Source organism: Pteropus medius, unplaced genomic scaffold, assembly GCF_902729225.1.
Source record: "Pteropus medius unplaced genomic scaffold, Ma_sr-lr_union100, whole genome shotgun sequence".
Lineage (NCBI taxonomy): Eukaryota > Metazoa > Chordata > Mammalia > Chiroptera > Pteropodidae > Pteropus > Pteropus medius.
The window spans coordinates 29,841,165-29,855,341 of record NW_024349800.1 but is presented as its reverse complement, the minus strand read 5'-3'; the positions used below and the strand labels follow the sequence as shown (position 1 = coordinate 29,855,341).

Genomic DNA, 14,177 nt, shown 5'->3' with positions numbered 1-14,177 from the left:
CTATGTACCCCCTCCTCCCTCCACCCACAGCCCCTCCCATATCACCACCACCAGAGTGGCACATTTATTGCAATAGATAAAGCTGCATCAATGCATCATTATCACCTAAAGTCCGCAGTTTACATTAGGGTTCATTCTTCGTGTTGTACGTTCTACGAGTTTCGATAAATGTATAATGACATGTGTCCACCATTATAGTATCATACAGAATAGTTTCACTGCTCTAAAAATCCTTTGTGCTCTGTCTATTCATCCCTCCCTCCCCTCTATCTTGGCAACCAATAATCTTTTTACTGTCTCCATAGATTTGCCTTTCTAGAGTGTCATTTAGTTGGAATCATACAGTATGTAGCCTTTTCAGATTAATTTTTTTCACTTAGTAGTATCCACTTAAGTTTCCTCCATGTCCTTTTATGGCTTGATAGCTCATTTCTTTTTAGCACTGAATAACATTCCATTGTCTGGTTGTTACAGTTTTTTGTTTTTGTTTTTTTTTTTCCCAAATCCGTTCACCTATGAAGGATGTTTGGTTGCTTCTAAGTTTTGGCATTTATGATTAAAGTTACCGTAAACATCCATGTGCAGATTTTTGTGTGGACATAAGTTATTGACTCCTTTGGGTAAATATCAAACATGATTGCTGGATCATATGGTAAGAGTACGTTTAATTTTATAAGAAACCACCAAACTGTCTTCCTAAGTGGCTGTATCATTTTTGTATTCCCATCAGCAATGGATGAGAGTTCCTGTTGTTCCACATCCTCACCAACATTTGGTGACAAACGCCTTTTATTTTAAAAATTCATCTTTCTCCATTGATTTGAGACCTGTCTTTTTTATATATTACATTTTAATATGTATTTGGGTCTTCTAGATTTTCTATTTTGCCATTGTTAAGTATCGTTATCATTTCATGCACCAGTACCACCCTGTTCTAATTATGAAGTCTTTATAAATTGTTTTACTATCTAAGAGAGCTACCCTTCTCACTTTGCTCTTCTTTTACAGAGTTTACTCGGTCATTCCTGTTGTTTTATTCTTCCATAGGAACTTTAAAATCAGTGTCTAACTCTAGATTAAATACAAATAAATACCCAATGTCCTTTTTGGAATCAAGTTGTATTTATAAATAAAGTTATGGAGAATTGACATCTCTATGATTGAGTTTTCCAACTCAAGAACATAGGATGTGTTCCTTTTTAAAAGTCTACTTTTCGATCTTACAGATGTGTATGTGTGTGTTGGGGGGGGGTTATTTTACTCAATTTATATGTTGCTCTTTCTTATTAAACTTATGCCTTGATATTTTTGTTGTTTATAGAGTCCTCTCTCCAATTATATTTTTAACTGGTTATTGAATGTATTAAGGTTATTCATTCCATATTTAATTTTATATACTGTAACTTTATTAAATTACCTTGTTTGTAGTTTTACATTATTTTCTTTAAAAATTTCTAGACATATAATTATACCCTCTGGTAACAGAAATAGTTTTACCTCCTCCATTTCAGCTCTTGTGCCTTTACTTTTTAAAATCTTATCTAATTGCATTAATTAATATATTCAATACAGTGTTAAATGGTAGTGGTAATAGTTTTGCTCTTGACTTCACTGGGAATTTCATTTAGTAAGAATCTGACTTTTGAGTTCACACACACACACACACACACACCATAAATAAGCTACTATTCCAGCACTTCCTGTCTTTAAAGAAAGCGCAATGGCACACATTTCTGGAGAGCCAGCCTGTGGGTAGTTGGTCTTGAATGAATCTGAGTTTCTCACAGTCAAAGAGTGAAGGGAAATAGCAACATCTAAGAGATAAGTCTGAAGCATCCATTAATTCCTACTTCATTGAATGTTGAGTGTTTTTAAGTTACCGTTTTAGCATCTGTGAATATAACCTAATTTTTCTCATTTATATTAATATAATAAATTATACTATTTGATTCCTTAATAAGTAACCACCCTTGCATTTGGTCATAATATATTATTTTTAATGTGTTATTGAATTCTCTTTGCTAATATTTGATTTAAGATTTTTGATATTCATAAGGGAGATTGGTCAGTCATGTTCTCTTTGTTAATTGCCTTTTTTTACATAATGAAATATTTGTCCTAAATCCCAGAGAAGACCATCGAAAAGTCCATTAAGACCAGGAAATCCTTAGACTCTAATGTGTTGACTCAATAAAGCAGAAACATTCCTGGCACTGTGGATTGCCAGGTCTACAGCTTCAGATCTCCAATTGGTCCTCACTTTTATATTTGTCCTTCTGCCTCTTGGGTTATAAACCTACATTTCTGAATGCATAGCATCTGAAAGTGCCTTAAATCAATAGATAATATCTTTTCTCTCTCCATGGATTCGAGCCAGGGGCTTCAATTTCTAATGAATAGATTTCTAGCTGAAACACTATTTAACCTAGAGTTATGACTTCCACAGTAAGAATATTACATTTGAAGCTTCTTATTAATGCTATTGCAGTGTCTTCTCCCTCCTCCTGTATGAGACCTCTATATCCCGAGAATTACTCACAATCCTATGGTGTTGGCATTAATTTTATTTTATAGAGACATTCTGATCCATTTTAGATATTTCATTAATTTATTTAAAAAATAATTAAGTAGACTTTGGTAGCAATATTAGGGTAAGAAGAAGGGGCTCAAACATGCAAAAAAAAGGTCAAAGCTCGTTAATGTAGATCCTATGTGTATTTTAAGTGAATTTCTAATTTAGTTGTTTTGTTGCATGTGGTCTAATGAAAGTTAGACCAAATGCATGCTTTTGATAAAACTCTATATTATAACTTCCATCAAAACTAATTTTTTTTCTTATTTGTCTCTTACAGAGGACATAAAGATAAAATATTTGTGGTAAAGTGTAACCCACACCATGTTGACAAACTGGTTACAGTTGGGATAAAGCACATCAAATTCTGGCAGCAAGCAGGTACTGTTGTTTGGGTTTTTCATTATATGTTTGAGAATTTGAAGAAAACCTTAACTGATACCTAGTCTATCTCTGCAATCGAAAATTAAAGTATGCCTAAAAGATATTCTTTTCCAAATTCACTTTAGACTGTCTAATATCTAAGCTGTGAAACTTAGAGCACTCTGTATGATGCTATGCATATTCATCAATATCTAGAAAGCTTTGGAAAATATTCCACTGTGAAAATAATTATATTTAGTCATCTATTCTGAAAGCAGTAATTATGTTGGACTACTGAACAAGAAGTAAAATAATCACTTTGGTTGAGTGAATAGAATTTTCAGTATTATGAGAGTCCCTTTATTTATCACTGAATTTAGAAAATGAATTAAATCTTGACATTGCACACAGTAGTTGGTCAAAATAAATACTTGTGAATTATAATATTGATTATAATGAGTAAATAAGCATGACAAAACATGGAACGGCATCTTACTTTTTTCATTAATAAACCACAGTTTTATTACAATCATTTCTGAGCTCAGTATCAGCTTTAGTACCAAGCCCAAGTTTATACTGGACAAAACGTAAATAAGCTACCATTCCAATGCTTTCTGATCTTAAAGAAAAGATAATGATACCCAGCACGTCCGTAGAGCCAGCCTGTGTAGAATTGTCTGGCATGAGTCTGGGTTTCTCAGTGCTAGTCAGGAAGTGCAGGGAAGTGTGAACATCTACAGGAGAATCTGATGTACTTTCTCCTACACGATGATTTATTTTTCTCACCCCAAAGTTCCTGTGATAAAAATTGAGGCAAAACATATATAACATGTTTACATCTACATTCGCAGCCGGTGCTGTTTCTGTTCATTCGCTCGGCATTCACGAAGTGTCCTAGCTCTCCCAGGCACTTAGTCACTCCTTCCTCTGGCTGGCACAGAGCTTGCACTGAACTTTCATTAGATGCCTGTCTCATTGGACTGAGATGCATATAGAGTTCTCTCTCCAGCCAGGCCTTGAAAGCGGGAACTCTCTTTTCATCCTTATACCCCACCACTGACGACTGTGCCTGCCACAAAGTAGGGATTCAATAAACATTGAATTAATGTATGAGTGAATGAGAAACCTTCTTATAATATTTTTGTTTGTGATACTTCTTGCTGTTTTCATACATCTTTCTGTATATACATAGTGTCAACACACTGGGTTTTTCATTGAAGGTAGCCATTCTACATGCTCATAGAAGGTGTCACTTTTTTAAAAAGTAATAAATACTCTTGGTCTACTCCAGGTGGGGGCTTCACCTCTAAAAGAGGAATTTTTGGAAGTGTTGGAAAATGGGAAACAATGATGTGTGTTTCTTACGGGCGAATGGAAGATCTAGTGTTCTCAGGAGCAGCTACTGGAGATATTTTTATTTGGAAAGATATTCTTCTACTAAAGACAGTGAAGGCTCATGATGGGCCTGTGTTTGCTATGTATGCATTGGATAAGGTATGGTATACTTTTTTAGAATTCATTTTCCTCATCAGCTTTCTAAAATTATAAGTTAGTCTTAGGAAGGTCCACACCGAGAGACTGTGTCTAAAGACAGTACTATCTGAACTAGAAAGTAGTCATCATGACTGTCTTGTCAAGAGAAGACATGGCAGGGAGTACAGACATCTTTTAAATTTTCTCTTTTATTTATGATTTATGTTCAGTTTCTCCCCACTTTTTCCACATGTGTTCTTCTTGGCTTTTACTCCTTTGAGCTCCGTAAGAATTAGCACTGGGTTACATGTAGACTCACAGTAGCAGACAAGTCCTGAGAAGTATTTCAGTATTATCCTTCCTCCCCAGTGGCACAATGAGCAGAGACCTGGAAGTACCAAGTGATTAGATTATCTTCCCAGCCATCAATTTGACCAACAGTTATGTTGATAACCAGTTTGTTCTTTTGTAGACAGGTTCAGCTTAGACAAGAATGTTAGAGTGAAGTCTTTTCACCAGCTCAAAGTTGTGCAAACATCACAGAGGGTACTCACAGAAACCTACATGATATAGGAAAGGTGAGATGTCCCAGCTCAGTGAGACAGGAGAAAAAAGGGATGAATTCTTCCTTCCTCTGACTTATGTTCTATTCCGGTTCCCGCAGTGGGGAGGGGAATCTACTGAGTCCACCCAATTTAAATGTTAGTCTCATCTGGAAACACCCTTACACACACAGAAATATTTAATCTGAGCACCCTAGATTAGCTGGCCCGTCATATTGACACATAACATTAACTATCACACTGGCCTTCTTTCCACTCAAGCTCATCTTTATCTTGGTCTTGTCCAGCTAGCCACATGCCTTACAAGTTTTTCTTTATAAAGATCACACTTACCTTCAGTCCTACTAAAAACACTTTCTTCAATCAATTTTTCAGAAAATATCAATTTTTTATTCACTGCTAACTTGCTGGTGGGTACAAATTCATCTATGCTCTTTGCCAAAGAACTTAAGCCACCCAACACACCTAAGCTTAGCCTCATTTTGCATTTCCCTGTTTTCAGGTAAATATGCTGATTCTACTACAGAAGTAGATTCTGGGTATACATGCAACTATATGGCTGTTTTGGTCGTTAAACTATTTTATTATATGTGCAGCTATATGATTTAGTTGTTAAACTTTTTTTTTTTTTTTAACTGGCAAACTTGTTTTTTGGTTAAACTACAAATGTTAGAAAAGATTAAAACAGAATGAAGAATTTTTGTAGGCCCAGAAGTTAATGTGAGATAACTTGTTTAAATGCTTTTATGGCTTGGTAAATTAAGCTAACAAATCATGGGAAGAGACAAGGATATCACAGTATAACTGTTAGGTCCAGGAGGGATCCATCCCTTACCCCCGTAGTGTGAGAACCAGACTCCTCCCTTATCTCTCATGTGGAAAATGGACCTTGCAACGTCCGGGTTGGCTGTTGGCAACAGCTACATGCTCACCTCCCATTTCACTCAACTTAGGGACTTTCCACCATTCCCTGACAATTTACCCTGCCAAAATACTCCCACTGAAAAGCCCCATATAAGCTTCAGATCCCCTTGTATTTGGGGCTGACACCATCTTCAGCTCAGCCTGACTGTCACTCCGCTACAGTAAACCCTGCTAAACCCCTGCGGCCTTGTGCGTTCCTCTTTCAACAAACTTAATGATAAGATCCTGCATTTAAATTTAATTTGGGGATCAAATCTTCCTGGGTGCAAAACCCATAGTAAGGAAAAGAATATTTAATGTAATAAACTTCCAAATATTATTTCCTTGCGCACATTATTAAAATGCAGTAAATCAAATGTTTCTGAGAAAACAGAATGAATTAGTATTTTTCTTTAAAAAAAAAAAGACTTTTCTAAGAACAGCTGGTATATATGATAAGCTGCCAGAAATAAAAACTAGTAAGGCCAAGAAATCATAAGCTTAGAACAAGAATAAAGATGACTGTTCAGTAAAAAATAGCCAATATGTTAAGCTCTTTACTTTCCAGATTTTGTAAATAGTCATTTGGATTTTAATTACTGTGGAAATTGATGTCTACTGAACAAATTAGCAGGATGGTTTTATATGAAGTGCCTAATTTACTCTTAATAATAAATAATGATGTTTTCTTCCAGAAGTAATTATTTAATTTAAAAATATTTAACAATCATTTTCATTGTGATGTTAATTATGATTCATTCAGTAGGAATATATGAGATAGCAGAAACTGCCAGGCTCTGAGGCTGGTCCTGTTCTGTCAGAACCTACTCTCTAGTCAGGGACTAGGCACAGAAACAGCCATCCAGTGTACCAAAGTGCAATGGACACACAATGAGAATGTACACAATTCTGCTAGAGGAGAAGGGGAGAGAAGATTCCAGAAAATATCATATTACTGTTATGTGTTATCATCAGATTTTTCAGTCTCTGGTACTTAGGAAGAAAACACACACAAAGCTTCACTCAAGGGAGAATCCTGTTGGCCCTGGATGGGTAACTGGCTATTTTAATATGTGTGTAATTCTTCCTGTATGTGTCTTCACAGGGTTTTGTAACAGGTGGAAAGGACGGAATCGTGGAGCTCTGGGATGATATGTTTGAAAGATGCTTGAAGACTTATGCCATTAAAAGAGCAGCATTGTCCACTAGCTCTAAAGGTGCCATTCCCAAACATACAATAGAAATATTTTGAGATGGAGACAGTAGTTCTGATGTTCTTGGAAAAAACATGACCAAATCAATTCTTTCTTCCATGTTCAGAGCTCTAGGCCCCGGGTAGAAACATCAAGGGTGATTGCCAAATGCCTAGTACTTTGGAACTATAAAACAGAATTTATATAATAGTAAACCTTTTTATTTTTTCTTCTACTAAATACGATTTCTCCCCTCAGGCTTGCTTTTGGAAGATAACCCTTCAATTCGTGCCATTACGTTGGGACATGGACATATCCTGGTGGGAACAAAAAATGGAGAGATCCTAGAAATTGATAAAAGTGGCCCAATGACGCTGCTCATTCAGGTACTGTGTTTGTTCATATTCTAAACCACAATTCACATCAAAGCCAGGACTAGGGCGAGGCGGAAGGGGAGTGGCGCTTAATGTGCAAAATTTAAAGAGGCATTGATTCTCAGAGTTGTACAAGTATTCATTACCTATAGTTATGTAACAAAGTGCCACAAACCCAGGAGCTTGAAACAGCACACATTTATTAACTTATGATTTTTTGTGGATCAGAAGTTTGAGCATGGCTTAGCTGGGTCCTCTGAGGTTCTACAAAGCTGTACTGAGAGCCAGGCTGCAGTCTCATCTGAGGGTCAACTGAAGGATCTGCTTCCAAGGTCATTCAGGTTAGCAGAATTCAGATCTTCATGGTTGTAGGACTGAGGGCTTCCATTCCTTCCTGGCTGTTGGTGAGAGGCCACCTTCAGCTCCTAGAGGCTGCCCACAATTCCTTGCCATGCAAGGTTCCCCAACTGGCCCCTTACTTCCTCAAATCCAGCAAGGGAGAGAGAAAAAATAGGCACTGAAGTCTTATTTAACATAATCATATCATCATGTACATATAATCATAAACATCCATTACCTTTGCCATGTTATTGGTTGAAAACAAGCCACAGGTCATGCCACACTCAAAGGAAGTTGATTATACAAGAGCATGACAACTAGGAGGATCATGAAGGTTAAGAGTTTGCCCATCACAGATCATCCTCTGCTCCCCAGTTCTTCATGTTCCCACCCATTTAAAGTTTATTCCCCCTCCCAAGGTCTCCAGGAGCCTTATCCCATTACTGTAGCTGCTCAGAGCCCATAATCTCATCATCTAAATCAAGTCCAGGTATGCCAAAGGCTCCTTAGTTGTAGTTCCTCCAGCTCTGTCAATCAGTAAAACAATTTCTCTGCTCCACACACACCAAACATATAAGCACCTCTTTAGATTTTGTACTTCACTCTAGCCTCAGTCTTGATTTGCATAAACATATCACGTACTCCTTACCCTCCCTCTGCCCTCAAGAATTATATATAGGTAAAATCAGATTAAAATAATTAACTCTAAATCCTCAAAGATCAGAGAAGTGATAAAATCTTACCTGAGAGCATAATAGTAGATGAGTAGTTAGCCCTGCCCAATTTGGTGATGGATAGGACTTATTTATAGATGAAAGAGGCAAGGGAGGTGAGAGGGTGTGTGTTCAGAAGGTGGAGTGAAAGAATGGGCACTGATTATATAAGCTTCAGGATTTCTGTGTGTCCAATGGAGGAGCTTCATCCACTTCCCCTGACTTGACTCATGCCTGTGAGCTTGCTATATTAGGGATGAATCCCAAAATCCCACTGAGAGGGACCCTCTGATTGGCTACATTCTGGGAACAGGTCTCCACACAGCTCATGGCTCAGAACACTATGATGTTTTAGAAATGCATGTGCTCAAGTCCCGTTCTGGATATCCCACCATAAGAATCAATGTATTAAAAACAAACTTTGAAGCTCTGTGGCTGACTGCCGGGCAGCCAGATTGAGAACTATGCTGGACATGCGTCCTCGAAGCGTGACTTCTTTGTTCTCCAGCTGCTCATGTTTTTGTCATTTCCTGCTAAACTAATTTATTTTTCTTTCTGTCTGTGACTTCTTATTCATTTTATTAAAAAGGCCTTTATTTCAATTTTAAAAATTTAGTCTTTTTAATAATTCACTGATTTTTTAAATCCCCAAATGTTTGACTTTAAATTGTTTTCACACATGCTATTTTGCTAAATATTTTATAAGATTTATACCATAATACTGTAATTTAAAAAATACTGTAAGATTTAAACTCTAAGTTTTCTAACTTTAAACTCAAAGTATTATGTTATAGTTGAGCCAATTTTGTTTAAATATGTTTTAAATTTGACAATAAAGACTTTTCACTTTTTTGTTCTCTAAGATTCTATTATATATTTTTTCTATTCTAATAATAAAAATAATCACAGGTACTATTTATTAAACACGTACTATGTGTCAGGCAATACTATTGTACAAAATTTCTCATCTCAACAACAGATTCGTTCAGTTGAAATTGTTTTATTGATGAGGGGCCCCAAGCCCAATAAACCGTCCACAGCCACCTGCTAAGAACTACAGAGCTGGGATTCAAACCGAGGTCTGTCAGATACTGAGCCCCTCTTTTTAACTATAGCAGGCTGTTCTCTAAATGTCTCAGCAGGGAAACCACAGGAAAGCAGTGCAGAATCATGGTCCCCTGAGCTTCGGGTGGGCGGTGGAACCGTCTTCTCTTCTTATATGGGTACCATTCATTTCCTTTATTCTCAGTCTCTCTTTCTTCTTCTGATGTATCACTCATTTGCCTCTCTCTTCTAGGTAGAACTCAGTAGTTGAATTCAATCAATGTTAGTTCTCCAGCCAAGATCTGCTCTGTGTTGTGTGCTGTGCATGGTGGAGTAGGACTTCCTGTGCTCTCAGGGCTCACAGTCCTGCTCTGAGATAGGGTAGGCACTGAGCAAAAGTTAAGGGACAGTAGAGGCAGCATGATTAAGACCATCAGCTACCCTGCTGGGGGACCATATCGGAACCACTTTTCCATTTTCAAAAGCCTGGTGACCCAATATCACTTGGAATAGATTGCTTACTTAAGAGAAGGATAGCTAGGTTGGGGGAGGAGAGAATTGACACAAGGTGAGTTCTGACAATTTCCATTGTGTATATTTTGAGTATAATCAATGCAATTATGCAGCTGGGTATCATCACCTTTATGAGTGATCAGTAGGAAAGTAAGATCCCAAGCTCATTTCCTTGTGCCACTCAAGATTCTTCCAACCTGCCTTGCTTACTGTCCATTCCTGTTATACAGGAATTAAAATAATCATATTCAATTAAATATTTTTAAATCAGTATATGAGCAGTAGTTTAAAAGGATTTCAGAGCTCCACAACCTTGTCTTCAAGCAAAATGAACAAAGAGCTCCAAACAGCTCCAGTTTTGGGGAGACATGGGGGTTGACCTCCTGACCCATCCTCTGAGTGTGACCTTGGGAAGCTTCTGAAAGAAAGAAAACTAGGGATGAAGGGTGCTCCAAATCCAATAAATCCAAAAACAATATCTACACCCTTTAGCCCTTCTCAGATATTTGAATGTCAGCTGTGTTTGGAACTTTGTGCCTTCTGCCAAATTACTATTTTGCTCAAACAGCTTCCCAGTTAAACCGGAATCATTCAACTTCTCTTTGGAAAGCCACCTGCTCCCTAAAGCATTCCAACTGCAAACACCTTTCAGATGCCTGTATATGGTCTTCCTTTTTGCTTTACTAAGCAAAGCCTTTTCGTAATTAGTCACCAAAAGCAGAAGTTCAGTAAACAATCTAGTCTGTTTTATTGCTCTGTACACTAATCTATTCTTTACACTGCTTTATTGAGCAGTAAGTTATTGAAATCAGATTCATTTTCTCCCTAATTGTTCATTTTTAAATATTGTATTATTTCAGTTATTATTCTAAGCCAGTTAAGTGTGTTTTTGATAAAATGTAAGTATATGGAACTGGTCCAGTCCCTAGCAGGTAGCTTTCAGTTGTCCAGTGTTCTCTGGATAGACCAATTTGTGAACAAATGCTGAACCCAGGAAGCCTGAAATAAAAGTCTAGCTCTCTTTTATTTCTGTTCTGCCACATGCTATACATTCAAAGGACTAAAACTGAATTAATAAGAATATTGCTGTCCAATTCCTCTGACAAAGATAGGTGGTACCTATATCTTTCAGAATATGTTTTATTGAAGTGGTTTGCGTTGTTGTGATCAAGCTGTTTTACAAAGACATACGTATGTACTATGTTTATTCAATGTCAAATAACAGGACAAAATAAGGACACTTCATTATCCACCCAGAAGTTTCTAAATGAGAAGATGTTTGGCATCATGTAAACCAAATTTATAAGTGATGAGACCATATTTTGCTTTCCAAATGAATGCTTTCACATCATGTAGGCCCAGCTTTAGATTCAGGTTCAATGAAAAATTCACTGCAATCATTTTGGCTCAAGGAAGCTCAAACTGTGTTTATTACTATTTGAGCCTTTTTGGAATACTCTTGGGCTGAATATGTAGCACAAGGCTGTTGAAGGGCAAGCTGAAAAGCATGAACTAAGTTGATGTTGTCCAACTTCCTCTCCCACAGGGGCACATGGAAGGAGAAGTGTGGGGGTTGGCAGCTCACCCTCTCCTGCCCATCTGTGCAACAGTGAGCGATGATAAAACCCTTCGCATCTGGGAATTATCCTCCCAGCACCGTATGCTGGCGGTACGGAAACTCAAAAAAGGTATGTGACATCACCTTACACATCTGTAAAAGTATTTACAAACAACAGAATGTGTTGGATTCATTTATCCATTTAACTAGTATTTACTGAGAGCCCCCAAATATGCTAGACAACAGGAATTCAGTGTTTGCTGCTATAGTCATAACCCAGCACCTGTAGAATTATTCCAGGAGGCTGGCCTGATCCATCGGTGCCCAGCTCTGTGAGTCACTTGATTTTCCTTGCACTGCACAGACATTTGCCACCTGGGGGCAATATGTCCTTCTCATCGGGAGCTTGAGAGTCAGTTGAAATACATCAGCTTGTAAAGAATGCTGTTTATCTTTATGTCTGACAGTCTCCAGAACTGATTTCATTACTGAAAAACAAAAATCAGCTGTACCAAAAAATCAAGAAAGGAGTAAATATGTACTGAACACCTAGCTGCACCACAACTCAGAGGTATATCAAGATGTACAAATTTAGCAGACATTTACTGAGTAGCTTCTCTGTGTCAGGCACTGGGGATGGCAGGATGACTGGTCCTATCTCTAGTTTCAGAGGTGGACAAGATTTGAACAGAGTCCCAGAAACAGATGGTGAATTCAAATTGGGTAATTTGAGGAGAGTCTGAAAACAAGACTATTTATAAAGAGGTAGGTAGGATGTTGAGAAACGACTGGGGACAGTGCAGTATTATGATGCTCTTAATGGCGAGGTACCATTTCCAGCCCTGGGCCTGAAGAGGCTGGAGGAAGGAGTGATTATTGGAATCTGCAAATGAGAGCTGTGTGAGACAGAAGCCTGGCAGCAGCTATGACCATCAGCCCAGAGATTTAGCCGTATGCAGTGACCTCACAGAGAGGCAGCTAGGGGAATACATGTAGCCTCCCTCTCTCCCTTCTCCTGCCTGTGTTCTTCTTGCCCAAACCCAATCGGGAGCCAGAGGAGCCCATTGAAACAGTCTATACAGGCTAGGTTCAGGCATAGAGCAGGTTCGAGAATGGGTGTGGAGAGACAAAGCTATCTGGCCCAAACAAACAAGGTACCATGGAGGCTCAGAGGAAGGCCTGCTGCCAGCGGTGGCTTCATCAAGGAAGAAACATGAGATCTGAGACCCAAAGGATTTGCAGAAGTCCTTAAGATGGGAAAGGATGAGATTGGGATCTGGTGCTAAAGTATTCGTACTGGGCAGTTTTATAAGCAGAAACATCAGGGATGTGTTCTAAGGGGACGAAATAAAGATGTCAGGATAGCAGGAACAACAAGGATGCTGACTGATATTGCTGTTGCCAGCAACTGCACTCACACTTTGAGCTTGGTCTTCATGGGATCCCAGCGAAAAAAGCCATTATTTTACCACCTAAAAATTTAGGGAACTGAGGCATAGAGAACTTAAGTCACTTGCCCAAAGTCCTGCAGCCTGTAAATGATGAAACTGAATTCTAACCCTGGCAGCGTGCCTTCAGGGAGCACACCCGCGGCCACTGCGTGATGCTGCCTCCTCCTGGCATATTGCTTCTTTTTACACTGACTTCCAGGCCTTTGTAAATGGTGAAGCCAGGACTCAAATCCAGCTCTGACTCCAGAGTCCATGCTCTTAACCACTACAAGATTGAATCATTTGGCCACTGATTTATATTGAGGAAATGACAGACTGAGTCCTTATTCCAAGGGACTTGAATGTCAGACAATGGACTTTATTCACTAGTTAAAAATCAGTTCAAAAGAACACTACATTAGATAAGATGACCTTTCAGCCCAGTTTATAGCTGTTGTCCTGGTGTAATTATTTATAGCTTTCCTTCTCACTCTCAGAAGTGTCCTGGTTTGTACAATAAATTATATGGTTAACCTAATCTTGGTAACTCTCCTCAAGGGCCCGCTCCCCTTGGACCTGCACCATGCCTGACTCACTGTAGGTAATTGTTTGCTAAGTGAATGAATGAGTGAAGGAAGATAAAATTAAGAGAGCTGATGTAAAGTTATTGGTATGGACATAGCATACCATGAATAGTGACCGAGGGGTGTGTGTATGGAAACTCAGCTTGGAGTGCCTTAATACAAGGTTGCATGCCTGTCCCACCACTGGGTCTGTGCTTACCTAAATCTCACAGCTAGAATGGGGAAAGACATATTCTCAAATAGGATTCCTAGTCAGCATACCCCCCGCCAGAGTCCCCGCTCCTTGCTTAGAAATGTCTCCCTGTCACTCTCCAAAGCAGAGGAAAACATTGCTCAGGCAGCACCATCTCCCTGTGATTAGACACCTCTTGAGAGAATGTTGTGCATATTCCATTCTTCCCATGATAGAAGAGGCAAGAACAAAATCACCTCTAGCATTATGTATTGTGACCCATGGATCTGAGAATTGGAGCGACTAGGAGTAGAGCAACAAGGTTCTCTAAAACAAGCTTTATGTGTAAGGCATGGTATAAAAAATAGTTTCTAGAAATTTTA

General features: G+C 38.4%; 1 protein-coding gene across 6 annotated transcripts in view; it reads left to right on the top strand.

Moving 5' to 3' along the window:
* The window catches only part of EML6 (EMAP like 6), a 232,732-nt gene that overhangs the window by 149,752 nt on the left and 68,803 nt on the right, over positions 1-14,177 (top strand). For all 6 annotated transcript variants that reach the window (XR_005658225.1, XR_005658226.1, XM_039887154.1 and 3 more), the window contains 5 exons: positions 2,853-2,953; positions 4,227-4,429; positions 6,980-7,091; positions 7,326-7,453; positions 11,597-11,738. Coding sequence is in view for 4 of the 6 variants with exons in the window: in XM_039887154.1 (XP_039743088.1) it covers positions 2,853-2,953; positions 4,227-4,429; positions 6,980-7,091; positions 7,326-7,453; positions 11,597-11,738 (686 nt within the window). In the remaining 2 variants the exon portion in view is untranslated. The remainder of the gene's footprint in view (positions 1-2,852; positions 2,954-4,226; positions 4,430-6,979; positions 7,092-7,325; positions 7,454-11,596; positions 11,739-14,177) is intronic.